The 18128-nt window shown below is 41.8% G+C and overlaps 2 protein-coding genes across 7 annotated transcripts in view; both read left to right on the top strand.

Annotated features, from left to right (window-relative positions):
• Positions 1–13603, top strand: part of LMTK2 (lemur tyrosine kinase 2) — a 60903-nt gene extending 47300 nt beyond the window's left edge. For 2 of the 3 annotated variants that reach the window (XM_048961882.1, XM_048961881.1), the window contains exons 8-14: positions 303–387; positions 994–1115; positions 2410–2559; positions 2808–5706; positions 7115–7250; positions 8411–8656; positions 9629–13471. In XM_048961882.1, the coding sequence (XP_048817839.1) occupies positions 303–387; positions 994–1115; positions 2410–2559; positions 2808–5706; positions 7115–7250; positions 8411–8656; positions 9629–9657 (3667 nt within the window). In that variant the 3' untranslated portion in view covers positions 9658–13471. Of the gene's footprint in view, positions 1–302; positions 388–993; positions 1116–2409; positions 2560–2807; positions 5707–7114; positions 7251–8410; positions 8657–9628; positions 13472–13502 lie in introns of those variants that run through there. The other variant, XR_007380049.1, reaches the window with a different exon arrangement.
• Positions 13555–17177, top strand: BHLHA15 (basic helix-loop-helix family member a15). 4 transcript variants are annotated; one of them, XM_048961902.1, is made up of 2 exons: positions 13555–13672; positions 16646–17177. In XM_048961902.1, exon 2 carries the CDS (start codon positions 16686–16688, stop codon positions 17175–17177), a length of 492 nt encoding a protein of 163 aa, XP_048817859.1. In that variant the 5' UTR covers positions 13555–13672; positions 16646–16685. The 4 variants fall into 4 exon arrangements, with proteins under 4 accessions (XP_048817859.1, XP_048817857.1, XP_048817858.1 ...); XM_048961900.1 differs by lacking the exon at positions 13555–13672 and adding an exon at positions 13695–15050; XM_048961901.1 differs by lacking the exon at positions 13555–13672 and adding an exon at positions 15542–16096.
• The last annotated feature ends 951 nt before the right edge of the window (positions 17178–18128 follow it).

Here is an 18128-nt window from a genome sequence, read left to right as displayed (position 1 = left end):
ACTATTGATTTGAAGTCGCTTTCTAATATTTTAGGCTTTGTATGTAAAAGTAACCATCATCACATTTAGTTTGGCTCAAAATTGCAGTTTTTAAATGAATCTCCCCACGTGGCTGGTTACTGGGTACGTCCTGCTGCTTCTCTTGTAGCGTGTACCTGTGTGTAACTGGTTACCTTTGGAGGATGGTTTTTTTTCATCTGGTACTCCAAGTTCTGGCCTGATTCCTCTAAAGCATTCCTTTTTTTAACCTGTTGGTCTCTCTTTGGGTTGAAGACTCACTATTTATTTGCTTGCTTTTGCAGCGACTTGGCCTTACGAAATTGCTTTCTTACGTCTGATTTAAATGTCAAAGTAGGAGATTATGGTATAGGATTCAGTAGGTACAAGGTAAGTTACTCTGGTCACCTACCAATTCTTTGTAAGGGTTTGGAAGCGTGAGGTCATAACGAGAATGTTTTAAGGTTGTGATTTGGTAGTAGATTTTTCTTTGGTTATTGGATGTTCAGAGTATAGCTGGCAGAGAGCTGTAGCAAGCCTCATGCAGCAGGATAGATGATTTTTCCAGAAGTGGAGCTTATAGAAACTGCTCGTTAAGGTTAAATGTATGTGTTTGTATGTTAATGTGCAGTAGTCCTAAAATGGTAATGGCAGGTGGTATGCAAAAATTCACTTTGACATTTCAAGAAAAGAAAATGCAATGACATTTAAAGAAAGTGTTTTAAATGCTTAAAAATAATGAGAATGTGAAAAATGAAAAGCATGCATTGAAAAGTTTTGAGTAGCAGATCCTAAGCAAGAAGTTGGTGTTGGGTTTTATTGTGCAGTGAGTGCTTCTTCTTCTGTAGCACTTTCTCTGCTACTTGGGTAAAATGGGATTTATTTCAGTTCCCATTTTGCACACAGTGATCACATAAAACCAGGCTAAGGAAAAGTTTGTCAGGTTCTGGGAGTAGATTCAATGTTTTTTCAGTTGTTTTTCCTTCAATACTATAGGAAGATTATATTGAGACAGATGGGAAGAAACTTGTTCCTCTCCGCTGGACCGCACCTGAGTTAGTAACGAGTTTTCAAGACAAACTGTTATCAGCAGAGCAAAATAAATACAGTAACATATGGTATGTAGCAAATTTAAAAATGATTTTAGTGTTAGATTTTGGAATAGATTTTCGAAGATTATGTGAAGAAATAAATGATGTTTAAAGTTAAATTGAGTGTTGACCAAGTACACTGCTTGTTGGCTTTATCAAATGTACGGTAGGATAATCTCTACAAATCTGAAACTTCATCTTGCTTTGGAAAGCAGCTTAGAAACGTGCTGTGAGAACAACCAGATTAAGAAAGCAGAAAAAAAACAATAAAAAGCTGCTCTGTTTGACAAATGTATTTGAGAGTTTGTGAAGGAAGGAAGTAGTGAATAAGTTTTGCATTAATATATAATAGCTGCAGGTGATCTGAAATCGCACTGACGTTGATCCCACTAGAACTCAACTAAGTTTAATTGGTAGAAATGTTTCGTGGTGTCATGTTGGAGGGCTGCAGTTAGCTGCCTCTGTTACCAAAGAGCTACAGAGGGACTGGAGAAAGTCTTGATGAGGAATTTTTTTAAGTCATCGAGTTCCCCTTCAATTCCAAGGAAATTTGAGGGATGGAATTTGTGGCTTGGGCTGACAGTTCTTGAAAACATTTGTATTCAAGGATATTAATAATAAATTGTTTTATTTTTAATGTAAACCTAGGTTTACAGAAAGATGTGTAGAAATGATCTTAGTACTTTTTCTTGCATTCCTCAAGCAAAGTTCCTTGGATTGTATTCTTAATCTGAACTACCAGCAGCCAGGGCCTTAAGCATTCCAAATTTTAATGCCTTTTATACAGAACTGCTTTGTTCAAGTTGCTACTAGATTACTTCCAGAGACCTCTTCTGAACTGAGTAGTTCTATGGTAATTGGGATCAACTTTAGTCACTGAAAATATGGTTAATGTAGCATGTAGCACTGAGCAAATACAGCACTTCCCAGTTCTGCAGCTTCAAAAATGTAGTGTAAAGAAGACTGACACAGATCTGCTTTCTAGTGATCGAACTTGTGACTGCAATTTTTGACTAAACATTTTCTTTCCTACTGTTGTACTAACCATAAGGTTACTTTTTTTAATATGCAAGAGTTTCTTCCACAGATCAGTCATTTGCAGCTTCTGTGTTTCAATACCTTCCTTGGCACTGCTTTCAGAGAGCTTCTAGCTTTCCATCAAATGCAATTAAAATGAGTTAACGGATTCTGACATTCCTGTTGAGCCAATAGGAGAGTGGTGTTTGGTGGTTTTTGTGAACTGTTTATGTAGTACTTGTTTTCTTACAGCAATTTAAAAATAGTTGTTGGCACGTACTGTCATTCTGCTGCTCTTTTCCAGGTCCCTGGGTGTCACGTTATGGGAGCTGTTTGAGAATGCTGCTCAGCCTTACTCAGACTTCTCCGACAGAGAGGTCTTAACCCATGTCATAAAGGAGAAGCAGGTTAAACTTTGTAAGCCGCATCTGGAGCAGCCATACTCTGATAGATGGTAAACTTCAACTTTTTAAACGTATTTTTAAAGCTGGTGGAGATGTTTTGTATTAGCCATTTCTCTTAGAAGTGTATTGAAATTATGGCAAGTTACTGACAAAGAAACAGCAGGGAAAAATGAGAGGAATTGCTGTTGATTCAAATTCCTGTCAGTAATGTGTTTTGCTCTTTAGTTCATTAATGATCTGATTACTGTAAATTGCTTTTCACGTGGAAACTGTTGAAACACGTTTCTTGTTTGCATAGGTATGAAGTTCTGCAATTCTGCTGGCTACCTCCAGAGAAGAGACCAACAGCAGAAGAAGTGCACAGACTTCTAACTTACCTTCGCATGCAGAGCCAAAGGGACTCGGAGATTGATTTTGAACAGCAGTGGAACGCTCTCAAGCCAAACACCTCAAATAGAGAAACAAATAATTCTGCATTTCCGATCCTAGATCACTTCACGGGAGATAGACTTGGCCATGAGATGGAGGAAGTTCTTACTGTAACTGAAACAAGCCAGGGTCTCAGCTTTGAATATATCTGGGAGGCAGCTAAACACGATCATTTTGATGAGTGTGGTCACGTGAATCCTGATGAAGCAATGGCGTACACGAGTATTTTCTATCCAGTGGAGGTTTTTGAGAGGTCCCTTTCAGAGCAAGGGCCAGGAGCACAGGATGGAAGTGGTCAGGAAGCATCGCTAGCTGTTCCTGGGGTGTTACCTGTGTTTGACGCACACAAACTCTCAGTTGGGAACGACTACTATATCCAGTTAGAGGAAAAAGGTAGTGGCTGCAGCATGAATTTCGATAACCAATCAGTTGTACTGACTACAGAAGTGGATCAAGAAGCTGTACAAGAAAAAAGTTCTCATTTCATGGTTCTCAGGGATCTCGATGTTGAAGAATCTAGCACTGATGGGGACTTCTTCCACTACAATACAGATCCCAAAGAGGAATTTTTGCCTGCTACCAGTAGTCCAGAAAGTCCTTTCCAAAATATATTTAATGACATTGAGAGATCAGAAGAATTAACAAATAAAAAAATACTTGGTTTTGCTGAAACAAATAATTTTCCTAACGACTTCAAACCAACCGTTTCAAACTCAAACACGGATATTACAAATGTCACAGGTTTTGGTGAGAAAGAGCATTCTAGTCACGCTTCTGAAAACAGAGCAGTTTCTGTATGTGAAAACATCTCTAGCCAGTCTGAGTTGGTAACTTTAGAAGAACTTTCTGATAACTTCTTGTTTCTTCAAGAGAAAAACTTACTCACAGGGGTACTGTCTAATAAAACCAGCAGTGATTTCGGGCAAAAAACAGAAGCTGTTCTACAAAGTGTATTAGAAACCTCAAGTAGGAGCTCTGTAGAGCCTGCGCCTGTATTGGCTGAAAATGTGCAGGTCTTTTCCTTAATACGTGAAAATTGTGGAACTGTGAAAGACGAAAACTTGAACCCAGTAGCAGTGGATAAAGATACGAATTCTCGGTCTCACACTAGCGGAGACACAGCGGCATCCTCCAGTCCACCTGCAGTGCGTAAGTTGCACGATAAAGATACGAGTCTTGCTTATTTGAAGGATGAGGGGAAACTTCCAAATGTGGAAGTCAACCAAGCCTTGTTCTGTAACACTGATACTTTCTTTCAACAGCTGTCCAATAATGCAAAAAATAATAATGTTGGAAAGAATTCATCTTATAGCAGCACTGCTGAAGCATATCAGAGTGATACACAAACAAAACAGGGAATGCTTTCCGAGTCTGATGAAATAGCTCTTACTAGGGAAAAATGGGATCAGGAAGGTGCAGAAAGAAACTTGCAGTGTAAGTCTCCCATATTCAAAAAAGGTGAAGATTTGTTAGAAGGAAGACAAGAAACATCAAGTGATTTTGAGAACTGTAAGGATGTTCCAGAAGAGGTGACCTTAATTTCTGTTGGTGCTTCAGACTGCGCAAGTCAGGACAGTCTTTTGGAAGACAGCCCATCTCCTAGGGAAACTGTCGACCAAATCTTAGAGACGCCTGATTCTTTGGATTCTTTAGATGTAATTGAAGTTTTGGAATCTTTACAGGCTCAAAGTCCTCAAAAACTTTTGCCTCCTGATAAGCCTGCTGACAGCGGCTATGAAACAGAGAATCTGGAGTCTCCGGAATGGACTTCCCATGTGATTGTTGAGGATGCTTCCAATGGGGATACCGCTCAGTGTGCGGGCAGTGACAGCAGTGTCAGTGATCTGCCTTCTAATCCAGTCATCATTGTTTCAGAAGCAGCACCTTGCTTAGATGCAGTGAACAGCAACTTCGAAATAACTCCATTATCAAATCAAAATTCATATAGAGACTCTGCCTATTTCTCTGATAATGATTCCGAGCCAGACAAAAAAGCAGAAGAGACTGTAAATGTATCAAGGGAGACTGCGTGTGGTGCTTCTTCAAATAGAGGAGAGAATAAGAGTGAGAAGGATCACTGTTTGGAAGAGAGACCGCAAAAGCACAATGTAAGGGATTACCAGGATACCAGTATTCAGAATACAGAACCTGAATTGAATCGTAAGATAGAGATGCAAGAGCTGGGTGTAAGGGTGCAGGGATGTCCTGAGGAGTGGACTGAGGCAGCTCTGAATTCCCTGGACATATCAGTGGGAGATGATGTGAGGGATGAAATAAAGCCCTCTGAGACTTGCCGTAAAAGTGTCTCTTGCGTTGGCACCAACACGTCAGAACTTCTTTCACACAGAGACTTTAAGGCTGTGCATAACATACACAATTCTTTAGATTCCAGTAATAGTGAGAAGCCCTTCTACCATAATGAAGGACAAAAGCTGAAAGAGCCGGATATTGAAGGAAAATACCTTGGCAAGCTTGATGTTTCTGGCATGCTTGATTTAGAAGACGGTGATGATGCAGATGAGGAAGATGAAAACAGTGATTCTGAGGATGACATGAGGACTTTCCACATGCACAGCCTGAGTTCTGACAGTGAGGATGAGACTGTTCACCAAGTTCCTGAGATCCTTACTGACAAGGATGATGGAAAACATCTGAGAAGCTTACTGAAACTTCCCAAACCTCTTCATGAAAGGCAACCTGAGCACTGGAAAAACGAGAAGAAAGCTGTAACGTTCTTTGATGATGTCACGGTCTATCTGTTTGATCAGGTATCTGTTTTGTAATGAGAAGTAAAAGGTTGTTTTAAACATGAAGTGGGAGAATAGATCAATGATACTTGTGGGCTCGCTATTACAAGTTGATTTTCTTGGATCTTGTTTGTGATGTTGGTTCTTCTTCCTTTGTGTAAAGAAAGTTTTTCCTGCCGAGGTGCAGTTTTATGCTGGCAATAGAATGGCTGCAGTGACTGCAGATGCAGTTTTGCTTTGCACAGGGTTGCTTACCAAGTCCTAAATTTCCAGTGCTTTTTGAACCCTGGTTGTATGCACTAGATTTAAACTTGGTTTTAGTCATGTATCACTGATGCTTGTAAGACTGTGCTTAAATTGGGTGTGTGAGACAGCATATTATGGACTAGATTTTGTTAGTAATTTTATTTCCTGGAATGTTGTGGCTTTATGGAAGTGGACTACCTGTTGATGGAGTATGAGGACTTAAGTTTGAATGTGTTTATTATACAGGTAAAAACACTGGGTCTTGCCTTAATTAGCACAAAACAATTTACCTTAAGCTATAATCAAAAGGTGAGGGAAGTAGTTAGATGACAATACTACTTTTTATTAATACAGTGTTGTTCATATTCAATAAAATAACACTGATGTGCTTGTGCAGCCCGAGGTTAGATTTGTTTCCCATTTGCGCTATCAATTTTTAATCTTGTGCAGTTGCTACAACATTAAAATACAATCCTGTTGTATCAGTTTCCATCAGTACAGTGAGTCTAAAAGAACAGTCGAGTTGTCAGGCTTTGCAAATGCTGGTGGTGATGTGTGTAACTGCCAGGAGTCGTCATCTGCAGTGGGAAACAGGTGGTATTTATTTCTTTGTGTTCTGTAGAGTAATAATCCTACTGTAAGGGGAAGATAAAAATAAGATGTATTAAACTGCTCAGTTGTTGAACTATGAAGCCTTCCTTCAATTTCTAACATGTTGGCTGCTTCACGTACCAGTTGTGCAGCATTAGCCTCTTCATCCTGAATTAGAGCTAAGGAGTGCAAAAATGAGCAAGCAAGCCAACAAAAAATGCTGGGAGGCAGGACTGTAGGCTGCTTTAAAGCAGGAAAAAAACCCAAACCAATATCAGCCTGTGTGTGGCTGATAAAGGAGCCATATCTGTTCAATTGGAGATGAAATGTTTTAACTGTAAATGATGTTCAAATAGTCACTTCTGCATGCATTTTAGCATTGAGTTGATAAAACTTGTTTAGAAAATGGAAGTATGTGTATATGCTTGAAGTGAACTCAGAGTTCTGTTGCGTGGTTATAACTAAGAGCTTGCAGGCCATTCTGTTCAATGGTAGATTTGAAAGGGAAATGAGAAATTTTGGAAAGCTGGCATCTAACTGCATGGATACATTGCGTGTACAAAAGGGTTAAACCTTATTTTGTTTGCGTTAGGAAACACCAACCAAGGAATTGGGAAACCGTGTGGCAGACTTGAACGGCGAAGGCTCTCACAGCACTCCTGCTCCGTCTTCGGGTTTTAGTTACTTCAACAGATTTACAAATTCAGAAAGCTCAACAGACGAAGAAGGTACTTGAAAATGTTTATGTGCAGCACAGGTTAAGAGTGCTTTGCATAGTTTTAATGAGCTGTCACTTGAAATACGTAGTTTGATGCGTACACTGTACTGTACTGGCTTCAATTCCACGTCTGAAGCAAATACTTCAGCTAGGCTTGGACAGTAATGTTACTGTTTACCAAAGCTTGGGAGTTAATAGTGCTTATCTGCTGATGTGTCTCAAGAGGCAACCAAACTGCAGAACTGCAGATAAGAAGTCCTTGTGACCCCCTCCCCTCCCCTCTCCTCCCAGATCAAACTGCAGGTAAGTTGTCTTTGTGACCTCCCCCCCTGACTAAACCCCAGCAGGGTTGGCTCAAGAGGCTGTTTTTATCCATTTGGTCTGGATGTTGCAGCACATCAACACTTCTTGGCCTCGTTAGAGTGCTTGTACAAATAATTTGCTTTAGCAGCTGGATGTTGTCAGAATGTAGGTATGAGTGCAAGATTTGAACCTCAGGGTTCTGAAGCTGAGTTTTGCATCTGGGGAGGTGCTGCACTCCTCTCTGCAGTCTTGATGACTGTCAGTGTGCTCTGTTTGTGACCTTTATTCTCTCCAGGCTCTGTCCTGTGAGTGTACGCATGCTGTGGGTCGACGTGTGGGAAGGCAGGTGGGCACGCAGCCACTTGCTCTCTCCCAGTGGGATGGGAGGAGAGGAAGATGAAAAGCAAGGAAATCTGTGAGTTGAGAGGAAAAAAAATATGTTTAATAAACAAGGAGATGTAGAAGAAGAAAGAAAAGTGGTGCAGAATCATTCACCAGCTCTCGTGTACAGGTGCCTAGCCAGTTCCTAGGCAAAAGATGACTAACTTGCCATACTCCTCTCCTCTGTTTTATTGCTGAGCATAGTGTTATATGGTTTTACATGATAGAGTTGGTGTTCTGAAGTCAGTATTATGCTTTTGTGTGGTATGTAGAAAAGCCTCCCAAGTTTGAATTTTGCTTCCAGAATTCACTGGCATCCTCTGTAATTCTGTGTTGTTTCTTATGACTTGGTCTTGTCTGAGAAGGCACAGTAGGTTTGTTTTGACCTAATGCAGTCTTCCAGGGACTTGCTTTTAAGATCATGTGACTTTTGCAGTACTGTAAACTGCTTCTTTTTCTCTTGTTTCCTTTGTTTTTTACACCAAGGTGGTGGTTTTGAATGGGACGATGACTTCTCCTCCCCAGAGCCATCCTTTATATCAAAGGCAGCTAATAGCCTTATTAGCTCTAAACCACCTCTTCAGTCCAAGTACTTCTCTCCGCCTCCTCCTGCCCGGACTCTCGAACAGAACTGGTCACATTCATCCCCTTACTCCAGATTCTCTATTTCTCCTGCAAACATGGCAAGCTTTTCCCTTACGCATCTTACAGATTCAGATATAGAGCAAGGAGGTAAGTGATTTAGTTAAAATTATTATTTTGAAGCTACCAATTAATAAATACAATTAATAATTCCCATTATTGCCTTGTCATGGGTTGTTTTATTGTCATTGCACAGGATGAGGAATTTGTCTACAGTTGTCCAAGCCTGTTTCACAGTTTTGATGTATTGCTTTCTAGAAACTGCATTTCTGATGTTCTCTCAAGAATTGCAGTGTCTTTTCTAAAGCTGAGTAGAATAGTTCAGGAAGCTAAACAAATCAGTTCAGTTTGTTGAGTAGTAGCAGGATCACAGAATCACAGTATGGCCAGGGTTGGAAGGGACCTCAAGGTTCATGAATCTCCAACCCCCCTGCTGCATGCAGGGCCACCAACCTCCACGTTTAATGCTAAACCAGGCTGCCCAGGGCCCCATCCAGCCTGGCCTTGAACACCTCCAAGGATGGGGCATCCACAGCCTCTCTGGGCAGCCTGTTCCAGTACCTAATCTATTAACAGAAGCTTTCTTGTATGTGACAAAAAGCTTTTTAAAGCTTGAATGCATTTTTGACAACTTAGAGGGGGGAAAAAAGGGCAAACTTGAATCAGTTCAGCGTATTATTAATCTAGATAAAATATTGCATTATAAAAATACTAATGATTGCTGAGTGTTTCTGATGATCAGTGTAAAAATGTGATCAGTTACATAGTTCTGTATTGTTCTTGTTTCATGCTTACTGGTTAGATAATGTTGGCTGCTCAGTAACTTACTGAGATCAGAGATTCTGGAAATCCTGCACTGCCCTGAGAAGTGACACTGAGCGGTGTGATTTCAGCAGGTGCACGTGCATCTGTGAGCTCAGCGTTTACAGCAGTTGAAAGCTTCAGGGAAAGATAAGCCAGTACAGAGGAGTGTGCGATAGCAGAATGGCAGGGTGTGGGAAAGGTCTCGCAGAGCAGCAGTGGTTGTGCTGGGATCTCACTGCAACTTCCCTCTGCCAACAGGAAGCAGTGAAGATGGAGAAAAAGATTAAATAGTTAAAAACTTTCTGGGACTTCATACGCAGGACGCACAGACTGTGTCTGAAACTTGTTTGTGTGAACTCTGGATCTCCTGGAGAGACACAGGTAATCAAGAAGCCCTAAGAAATGAAAGTAAACACTGAAAGCAATGTTAAATCAGGACATTAATTTGAATGTGTATTTAACTTTGTAATGTATTTTTAAATCAGTGCAATTTTGCTTTTCATTACTGAAAGATGATTCTGCCGCTGTTTTCAAGTACTTGAAGTATTTTTCAGATAACTTAAGAGACAAGTTAAGCAATTACACTACAGTCTGGTTTATGTATGAGATTGTATAATATTCTTTTTATATTTTTCCATGTAGTTCATTATGTTTGAACATACACCTGTTGTAGAATTGTGCATAACTGTCCTGTGCAACAGGTGGCTGTGTCGCTGGAACTGTATGAATGATAGTTGATCAGTAGTGAGCCATATTTATTTAAAAGATATCACTACGTGTTACTTTGCTTATTACAATTGCACTATGGATTATTCTTCCTCTATTTCCTGGTGATGTACAGAATCAAAATGTTAAATCTTTCGAGGAATATAAGACAAGTTGAATTGGCCCAGTTACCCAGTTTGATTTGTCCTTTTTGTAGCCTTTGCTATGCACGGTACTTGTAAAACGTACATAACTTCCGAGTGTTAGATTTGCTGAAATCTTATATTCAGTACCATTTCTAAATGATGATTAGAGATTGTTAGTGTTCATGTTTTATAGGAAACTGGAATAGTGTATATGATATACTCTGGAATTTGTAGATGAAAGATAATGTCTCGATTCCTGAATACGATCCTACTGACTGCTTGAACTGTAATTCCATCTGACTGTGTCACACTTAAGGGCCTTCCAGTTGGCACTACAACTTTCTGCCTTGGAGAGAGAAGAAACAAAATTGACTGTACAAAACTGGGAATTATGAATCTTCTAAAAAAGACTGATTTAAACAGACTGGATTTCAGGCATGTTTGGCCCTTCAGTTGTACATTCTGTGAATTTTGAAGCTCTCTTCTGCTGACTGCAGACTGGGGCTACCATTCAGAGGCCTGTGGTAGATCTACCTCTCAGTGATGTTCCGACAATTAAGAATTACACTAATCGTTAATAGCCAGTTCTACACCCTTTGTGAGGCCAGACTTACTGTCACATATCTGCAGAGCTCCGTGGTACATCTTGAAATGCATACCCAAAGATGTTGTATAGTAAAGTTTACTCTGAAGCTGCCTGTAGGGAAAGGAATACAGCGTGGTTCTTGAACCCTCATGCTTTCCTGTGCATTTAGTTAAATTCTTTAAATTGCTTGGGAAAAAAAAAAAACCCTTAATTACTATTGCAAAGTGAGTAAATTTGAGAAACAAATCCCTGGCCTCTTGGAATGCCTTATGCAGCTGCAGATCTGTAGGAAACACTGACAGGAACAGTTTACCTGGCTTTAAATTACATTGTATTTTAATGGCTTTTTTTGGGCAGGGCTTCAGTATAATGGTGCTGGTAGTGCTCTGTGTTCAGATCCAGTCACCTGAAAGCATTTGTCCTCTGAAGTGCAGGAGGACTGGATATTTACAGATCTGTGAAGTTGGTGTCTTATACTTCTGTATGCATTTTGGTTTTTTTCAATGAAAAGGAATATGTTAATTGCTTCTTTCCAGCACTGTCCAGCCCTTGGCCCCACTGGCTTCCACACCAACCAAAAGGGAGCGACTTAGTTCTGTCAAGTTATTAAAATTGCCAATGTGTTGGTGAGAACTTTTTTTATGAGGCACTCAGGTTCAGAGCTGGTAAGAATTGTGCTTCAGTGCGAAGGGCTTAAGGAAGCTGTGAGCTGCTTGGGATATGTTAAGAGACAGATAATTGACTTCGTGCACATATTATTGCTTAGAAATTCCACAATTTCAATATTAAACTCCTCGATACAACTAGATTAAGGTATCACATCGAGGTTCAATAATTCTCACACTCTAAAGTGTGAAAATTCAGAACTAAGTATGAAGCTCTGTAAGCGGTCTGCAGATGGTGTGTGGTTTTATCTGCCCTGGGAGGTGAAAAACGACTGTGTCAGACCTGGAGTTCAGCCTTAATTTTGAATGGCTTGACTTAGAGTATGGTCCAAAGTGAAGTACAAGCTTGTATTCCACAATGTTAAAATTTGGTTGTGCGCTTTGGTCCTTAAAATTCTGGAAACTCAGCTGTTTCTCACATGTGCAGCCTTCCAGCAGGAATTCCCTTGGTTTGAGGGAAATACAATGTCTGTTCTTCACCAGAGTTCAAAGAAAATCTTACGTAGGGATTGAAAATTCACCCCTTAGTGCAAATGGACGAATTGCTAGCAAATTGCCAAAGGAGCACTTTTTCCAAATGGGCTGGGATATGTATGATATTAAGCAATGTCCTTTTCAGCTATACAAAGAGGAGAGAAACATGTGAAGTTGACTCACCTCAGTTAAGCCGTGGGTTTATTTCAGTAATCCAGAAGGCTAGATGGCAATAATCCTAAGGGTCTTTTTTGGACAAATAAAATTACAGTAAACATCTGATCAACTATTAGCAATACTGCAATGTATCCACCTAGCACTCAGTGGCACAGCGAAGATGAACCGGTAATTCCACAAATTGTGCTTAATGAGGTGCTGTGTTACGAATCATTCTTAAAACTGTATGAAATTCTTGCACTAGCTACTTGAGCATGGTTTCGGTTTCGGAAGTAGATGTATCTCTTTTCAGACTGCTGAAATTTTAATTCCCTCCCTAGTACGATACTTTTATCCAAAGACATTGTCTCAATTTGGCTGCTGAAGTTATTTATGAAACCTGATGTTTTTCCCACTTAAGGAAGTTTATTTACAAAAATAAAAATGAGTATCTGTAGTAAGAAGCCAACAACGTGGGAAGTATGTTTAGTCTTAATGGAAAGGCCTGTCCTCTCCCAGATCCCTGTCTGCAGGGACGTGGCACGTCTAACCGCTCGTGGCAGTGCCATGCTCGTGGGAAGGGTCGAGTTCAGCATGTTTCATATCCTTGTTGATGCACTAATGAAAGCCATTTAAGCCTCATTCTTTTTATCAGTATTTTTAGCAGATTTTTATGTTGCACGCAAAGCTTCCTCCGCCAGGAGGCTGGTTGGTGAAGGACTTGATGAAGCGCTGCGTGTCGGCGTTGTCAGGTGTTGGTGAATGGCTATTTTTGTTGGGGTTGATGAAAGGTGGTGAGTTGGTGGGATCAAAATTTATTAGCCTTATAAGAAATAGCCTTAACTAAGAACGGAGTGTACAAAATTACTTCAGCTTTAAGTCATACAGAAATATCCTTGTGTTAATGGCTTCGGTACAAGACTGGAAAAAGCGTAGAGGGGAGTCGAACATCATAGAAACTTACTGAGAATAAGTATTTGTAAAACCAGCAGCCTGTTTTTCAGAAACTTGAATATGACTTACAGTTAGTTTTGTTTATGAAATTGTTCGAACTTGCACAGTTGTAGGTGTAACTTAAATGACAAATGGTACTGATGTGTGTGTATATATGTTTAATTCTATTTGTAAATGAGAAACTATGTAACAAAACCATAGGTATGAGGTTTTCCTATTGTAATTTAATACAGGTATGAGGTTTATGGCAATATATCATAGTTAATGAATTTCAGGTCAAAATGTCTTTAAATTGTGTACATTTTTAAATTGTAATTTCTACTGTATATTGATTATCATGCATAGTGTGATTCAATAAATTGCTTGTAATTTAAAAATATTTAATATTAAAAATAAAATAGTTATATATTTATAATCTCCTTGTCTGTTTGTTCGTTCTTAAACAGATGCCAGTAATGGTTCTGGTCCACAGTATAGCATAGCTGGCTACTGTCAGTGTTAGCATCCAGAGGCTGAGAATTGTACCAAAACTTCAAAGCCACAGATCCAGGAGATGAGTCTACATTAAATAATACCACCCTTAATTATTTCTGTTTCACCCTTGCTTCAACTTCAGGTAACGTGTGTATTGTCAGTAGAGAAGCAGCGCTCAAGTTAGAAACAGTGTAATTAAATACATGTGTATATTCATTTCTTTTAATCCTAGAATTGAATATGTATAGGAAGAACTCACAGGTATCTTTCAGAAAACAAGTGAATGGTGCTGTTCTCTCACAATGTTTTGGACTGATTTGTAGAAGTTGTGCTTCAATCTAAATGCATGTGCTGAATTGACTTAAGATCCCCAGGTAAATGCAGTACTTACATGTTTTAGTAGTTTCTTTCACATGAGATTCAGACTCTCAGCCTGGCCCTGCCTGAGGAGAAAAGAACTGTTTCTCTTCCTCGCCTGTTGAGATCATGCTGACACACAGCAATGTGAAGTAGTTACTGGAAGCTGGTGTGCAAGCCCCTGCATCCACCTAACAGCTGGTGTGAGTCCTGGGAACAAGAAATTGTCACCAAGATGACTTGACTTCGTTAGCTAAAATATAACTAGTGGGCTAAAATTTGACCAAGACAGCGGTCATTATTGATAGCAGGTGTGGAAGCTCCCATGGCACTAACATCTGTCTTATGTACTTACTGAAAAAATCTGAGCTCCTGCATCTTTACCAGCAGCAGCCTCCTTGCAGGGGATGGAAGTGCTCTTAGTGCCTTTGTGGCACAGGCGGTGCGGTAACCTGCACAGCCCATGGCAGGACACAGAACTAGGATGGGCTTTTCCTTCTCCGCCTGAGGACATCCCACCTGCTGAAGTAAGTCTGGCAGTCATTCCTCCTGCAGAGACAAGTTGTTTATGCACTCATCAGCCTGCAGCAGTGCCTCTATATGCTGCCCATGTTGCTGTAGCGCTGTTGGCCCCGTAAGCCCCGTGACCAGCCCAAACGGGCAGCCTTGTGTTCCCTGCTGCCTGCCCACCACTTTCCCTCCGTGGGAAGAAGCAGACTGTGGCAGTGCTCCTTCATGTGCTGCCCAAACCCAGCACGTAGCATTGGAGTGCTGGCAGGGCTGAGGTTGCACACTGCTGGCAGCTGCAGGGCTGTGGCCCCGGGGCCGCCCACACCGCTAATGCCACGTGTCGCAGGCAGCCAGCTGTGACGAGGAGGGCAGTGGGGCTGCTGCTGCCTCCTCAATTGTCGCAGCGCCTGCTGGGCAGACTTCCAACAGCGTGTCCTGTGGGCTGTGCTTCATGTGAGGGTCCTGCATCCCTCACAAGCTCCTCGTTCCCAGGCATCTCTGTTGGTGGACCCTGGCCCAGCCCTGAGGGCAGGCAGTGCCCTGGCTGCTGCCATGGATGCTGCCATGGATGCTGCTGCTACTCCTGGCTTCTTGCGGGTCTCTGCCATGTCCCCCTTTGGGCTCTAGGTCCTTCTCCACAGCTGATGACAGTGGTAAGTCACAGAAAAGTAATGCCAGCCCTGAGGGATGGGTGCAGACTTGCTGATATTTGGTGGTGGTTCTCCTCTGTTTGCTCTTGAATACCCTACTCTTCTGCCCCTGAGCTCTTCTGTCTCCTCTTCTTCCTCTGCTCCCATGCCATCTCTCTGGCTGTGGCTCCACACGGCACTTTCTCAGGGAGTTACTGCAGTGTACTGCAGTCTGAAAGCAAAGCTTAGCCAGCTGAGTGCCCTCTTAATCGCACCTCATCCTATCTGCTCACCCTCACCTGCAGTTTGTAGGACTTCATTGCTTCCTCCCTCACCTTGCTGAAGCTTCCTTCCTCCTGGGCTGTCCTCCCAGTTTTATTTTCTGGCTGCTTCTATGAACCCCTTCCCTGATTCTTGCAGGCTATTTTCCTTTTTGAGAGCAGCTGCTCATCTGCTCTAACAGCACTTACTGTGCTGGGGGGGGGGGGGAGGGGTGGAAGTTGACCGGTGTCCTCTGTCCTGTTTTCACTTTTATGTCCTTCAGTTGCACTTTTCTGCTAAGAGAGCTAGACTAGAAGTCCTGAATAAAACCCAGTGCTTGGCTTTAGTCCCATTTTCTTTCTCATGATACTTTTGTAAACCTATTGCTCCTTCTAAGCTGCCACAAGTTTTTTGGAACTGTCCTGTGGGCATTTGGCACCTAGATGCTACCTTCCCAAGCTGCTCTGTGAATTCTTGTCCTTTCTGGTAAAGCTTGACTCCTAGCTAGTAAGGAACCCTAGGGATGGCCAGGATACCCACATGGACAGGGAACTGAGCCACTGTCAGTGCCCAGCAGCTGAACATACAGCTGTAAAGAACCAAGAGAGGAAGTGGTGTGGTTGCTGTGGTGCAGCTGGGAGCTTCTCAGCACCTGCTGCAGTTAAGGGTGATGTCCTGTGCTGGGCAGCTGTGCACCTGTGGCCAGTTGTTTTAAATGGCTCACCAACCTCAAACCACTCTTGCGTAGATTGATCAGCACAAATGTGTTAAGAGGATACCTTGTGTGACTGCATGGGATGGATGAAGATGTAAGGAATTATTTTTGGAAATTGTGACTGATGGTTGGTGTTTGAGGAAGAGTGATTGTGAGGCTGCTGTCTTGTGTGTGTGCGGTGGGGACTCAGAACGGAGAGAAGCCCTGGGTGATAGCATGCTCCTGGACAGCAGCTTGAGCTACCAGGTGAGTTGGGTCATGCTTCCCTCTAGTGGACTGCTTATAAACACACATTTTTCCACTACTGCCACAAAAAGCAGCTGGAGAAACTGCTTTGAGTAACAGCTTGCAAGTTCTGTCTGATGCCCCAATGTATTTTGCAAGAGTCTGAGGTGATAGATGGCTGCTTTATTACCTGTACTCTGTTAGAAGGATTTTCTCCTTAGTTCATCTGCATAAGGCATCTTGACTGGTAACATCCATGGTTTTGAAGCAACCATCTCTAGATTGGCAGCCAGTAGACCTCACTGAAGAAATAAACTTACCATCAGATAAGTTTGTTTTAAAAAAAAAAAAGCATCAGAACAGTTGTTCCCAGTTAAACTGTCCAACAGTTAAAGATATTGGTATCTTGTTTTTGCAGCACACTAATACTTAATGTTCTGGTGAACATCTACTGAAACATGAAGGCCAAAGCCAAAGGGAAGAAGAAAAGGCATACAGCTGATAAAGAAGCCTTTTCTGAGGAGTCTGCAATGAGAAAAAAGGAACTGGTGAAATGCCTGCGGCACACAGAGAGGAAGAGTGGGGGAAGCAAGGAGAGCAGCAAGATTGCTGCAGCCAGAGCCAAGCATCCTTGGAGCAGTAAGGACAGACATCTGAGGAGACTGGAAAGCAATGAGCGGGAGAGGCAGAGAATGCACAAGCTCAACAATGCATTCCAGGCCCTGCGGGAGGTCATCCCTCATGTGAGAGCTGAGAATAAACTTTCCAAAATAGAGACTCTCACACTGGCCAAGAATTACATTAAATCGTTGACCTCCATTATACTCAATATGTCCAATGGACACTGTCCAGCTGCAGAAGGGTTGGGGGGATCCTGGGGGCCCAAACTGTACCAGCATTATCAACAGCAATGTGGGGACGATGATCATAGCCTCAGCAAAAATACCTAGTTAGCTGCTACCTTCATTCCTCCTTTACGGTGCTTAGCTGCATGTAAGAATCATCTCTTTAAAACCTCTGCCCCCATTTTTTTTCTTAAAAAGACAGAGGTGATGGTCATGGCCAGAGCTTATGCTATGTATAGAGTTATCATAAATTACAAGGAATTTTCAGAGCTTGCACTGCCAGGAGGGATTGTGAATTAGCCAGTCCTGAATTCCTGTGAATTAGACAGGCCTGAATGCACTTGTCTTCGTTGGTTATCAGTGCTACTGTCATGATTCCCAACTGTTCAGCAGTTTGTTCTTGCCTGTGCTATGACTGTAGTGTGACTGGATGAGCAGAGCAGTGCATGTGAAATTGGCCTCTAACCCTGAGTATTTATCTGGAGTGCGGAATCAGCTCTGGAGTTCACTAAAGGCAATGGAAGATGTTACTTTGGTTTTATTGTGTCCTGGACATGCATTGTGGTACTTAAGATACACAGTGTGATTTCAAATCTTGCAAAGCACGACAGCTTCTAAAAATACTGTTGTTGTAAACACCTACAGAGCTTCCTTAGAGTGTGAGTTCTCCCGAGTAAAGGAGCTTTCTGGGCTGTTTGTAAAGGATATTAAATGATGCACAAATCATTCATTTTTACAAAAACCTTAATCTTTCAATATAGTCTTACATTGGGCGATGATTAGTTGCAAATTATTTGCTAACAAAGCCTGTAATGTGATGGGGATTCGTTCTGTGCTACTGCTAGATTCTAGTGCTGTGAAGCATAATAAATAGAGCAGGAGCTCTTGCAGCAGGATCGCACTACAGAAATCCATTTCCCCTCGCCGTGAGAAGTTCTGTTACTGAGATTTCCTCCTCAGCTCTGCAACCTCCCGACGGACCGCCCGCGCCTCGGTCGGCTCTGCTCTCAGTACGGGGTGCCTGTGTCAGACGGAACCCGGCCTCTGGCGGATTTG

The sequence above is a fragment of the Lagopus muta genome, chromosome 15 (genome assembly GCF_023343835.1).
Source record: "Lagopus muta isolate bLagMut1 chromosome 15, bLagMut1 primary, whole genome shotgun sequence".
NCBI classification, from domain to species: domain Eukaryota; kingdom Metazoa; phylum Chordata; class Aves; order Galliformes; family Phasianidae; genus Lagopus; species Lagopus muta.
The sequence above is the reverse complement of the archived record's forward strand: the minus strand, read 5'-3'. Positions and strand labels throughout refer to the sequence as shown.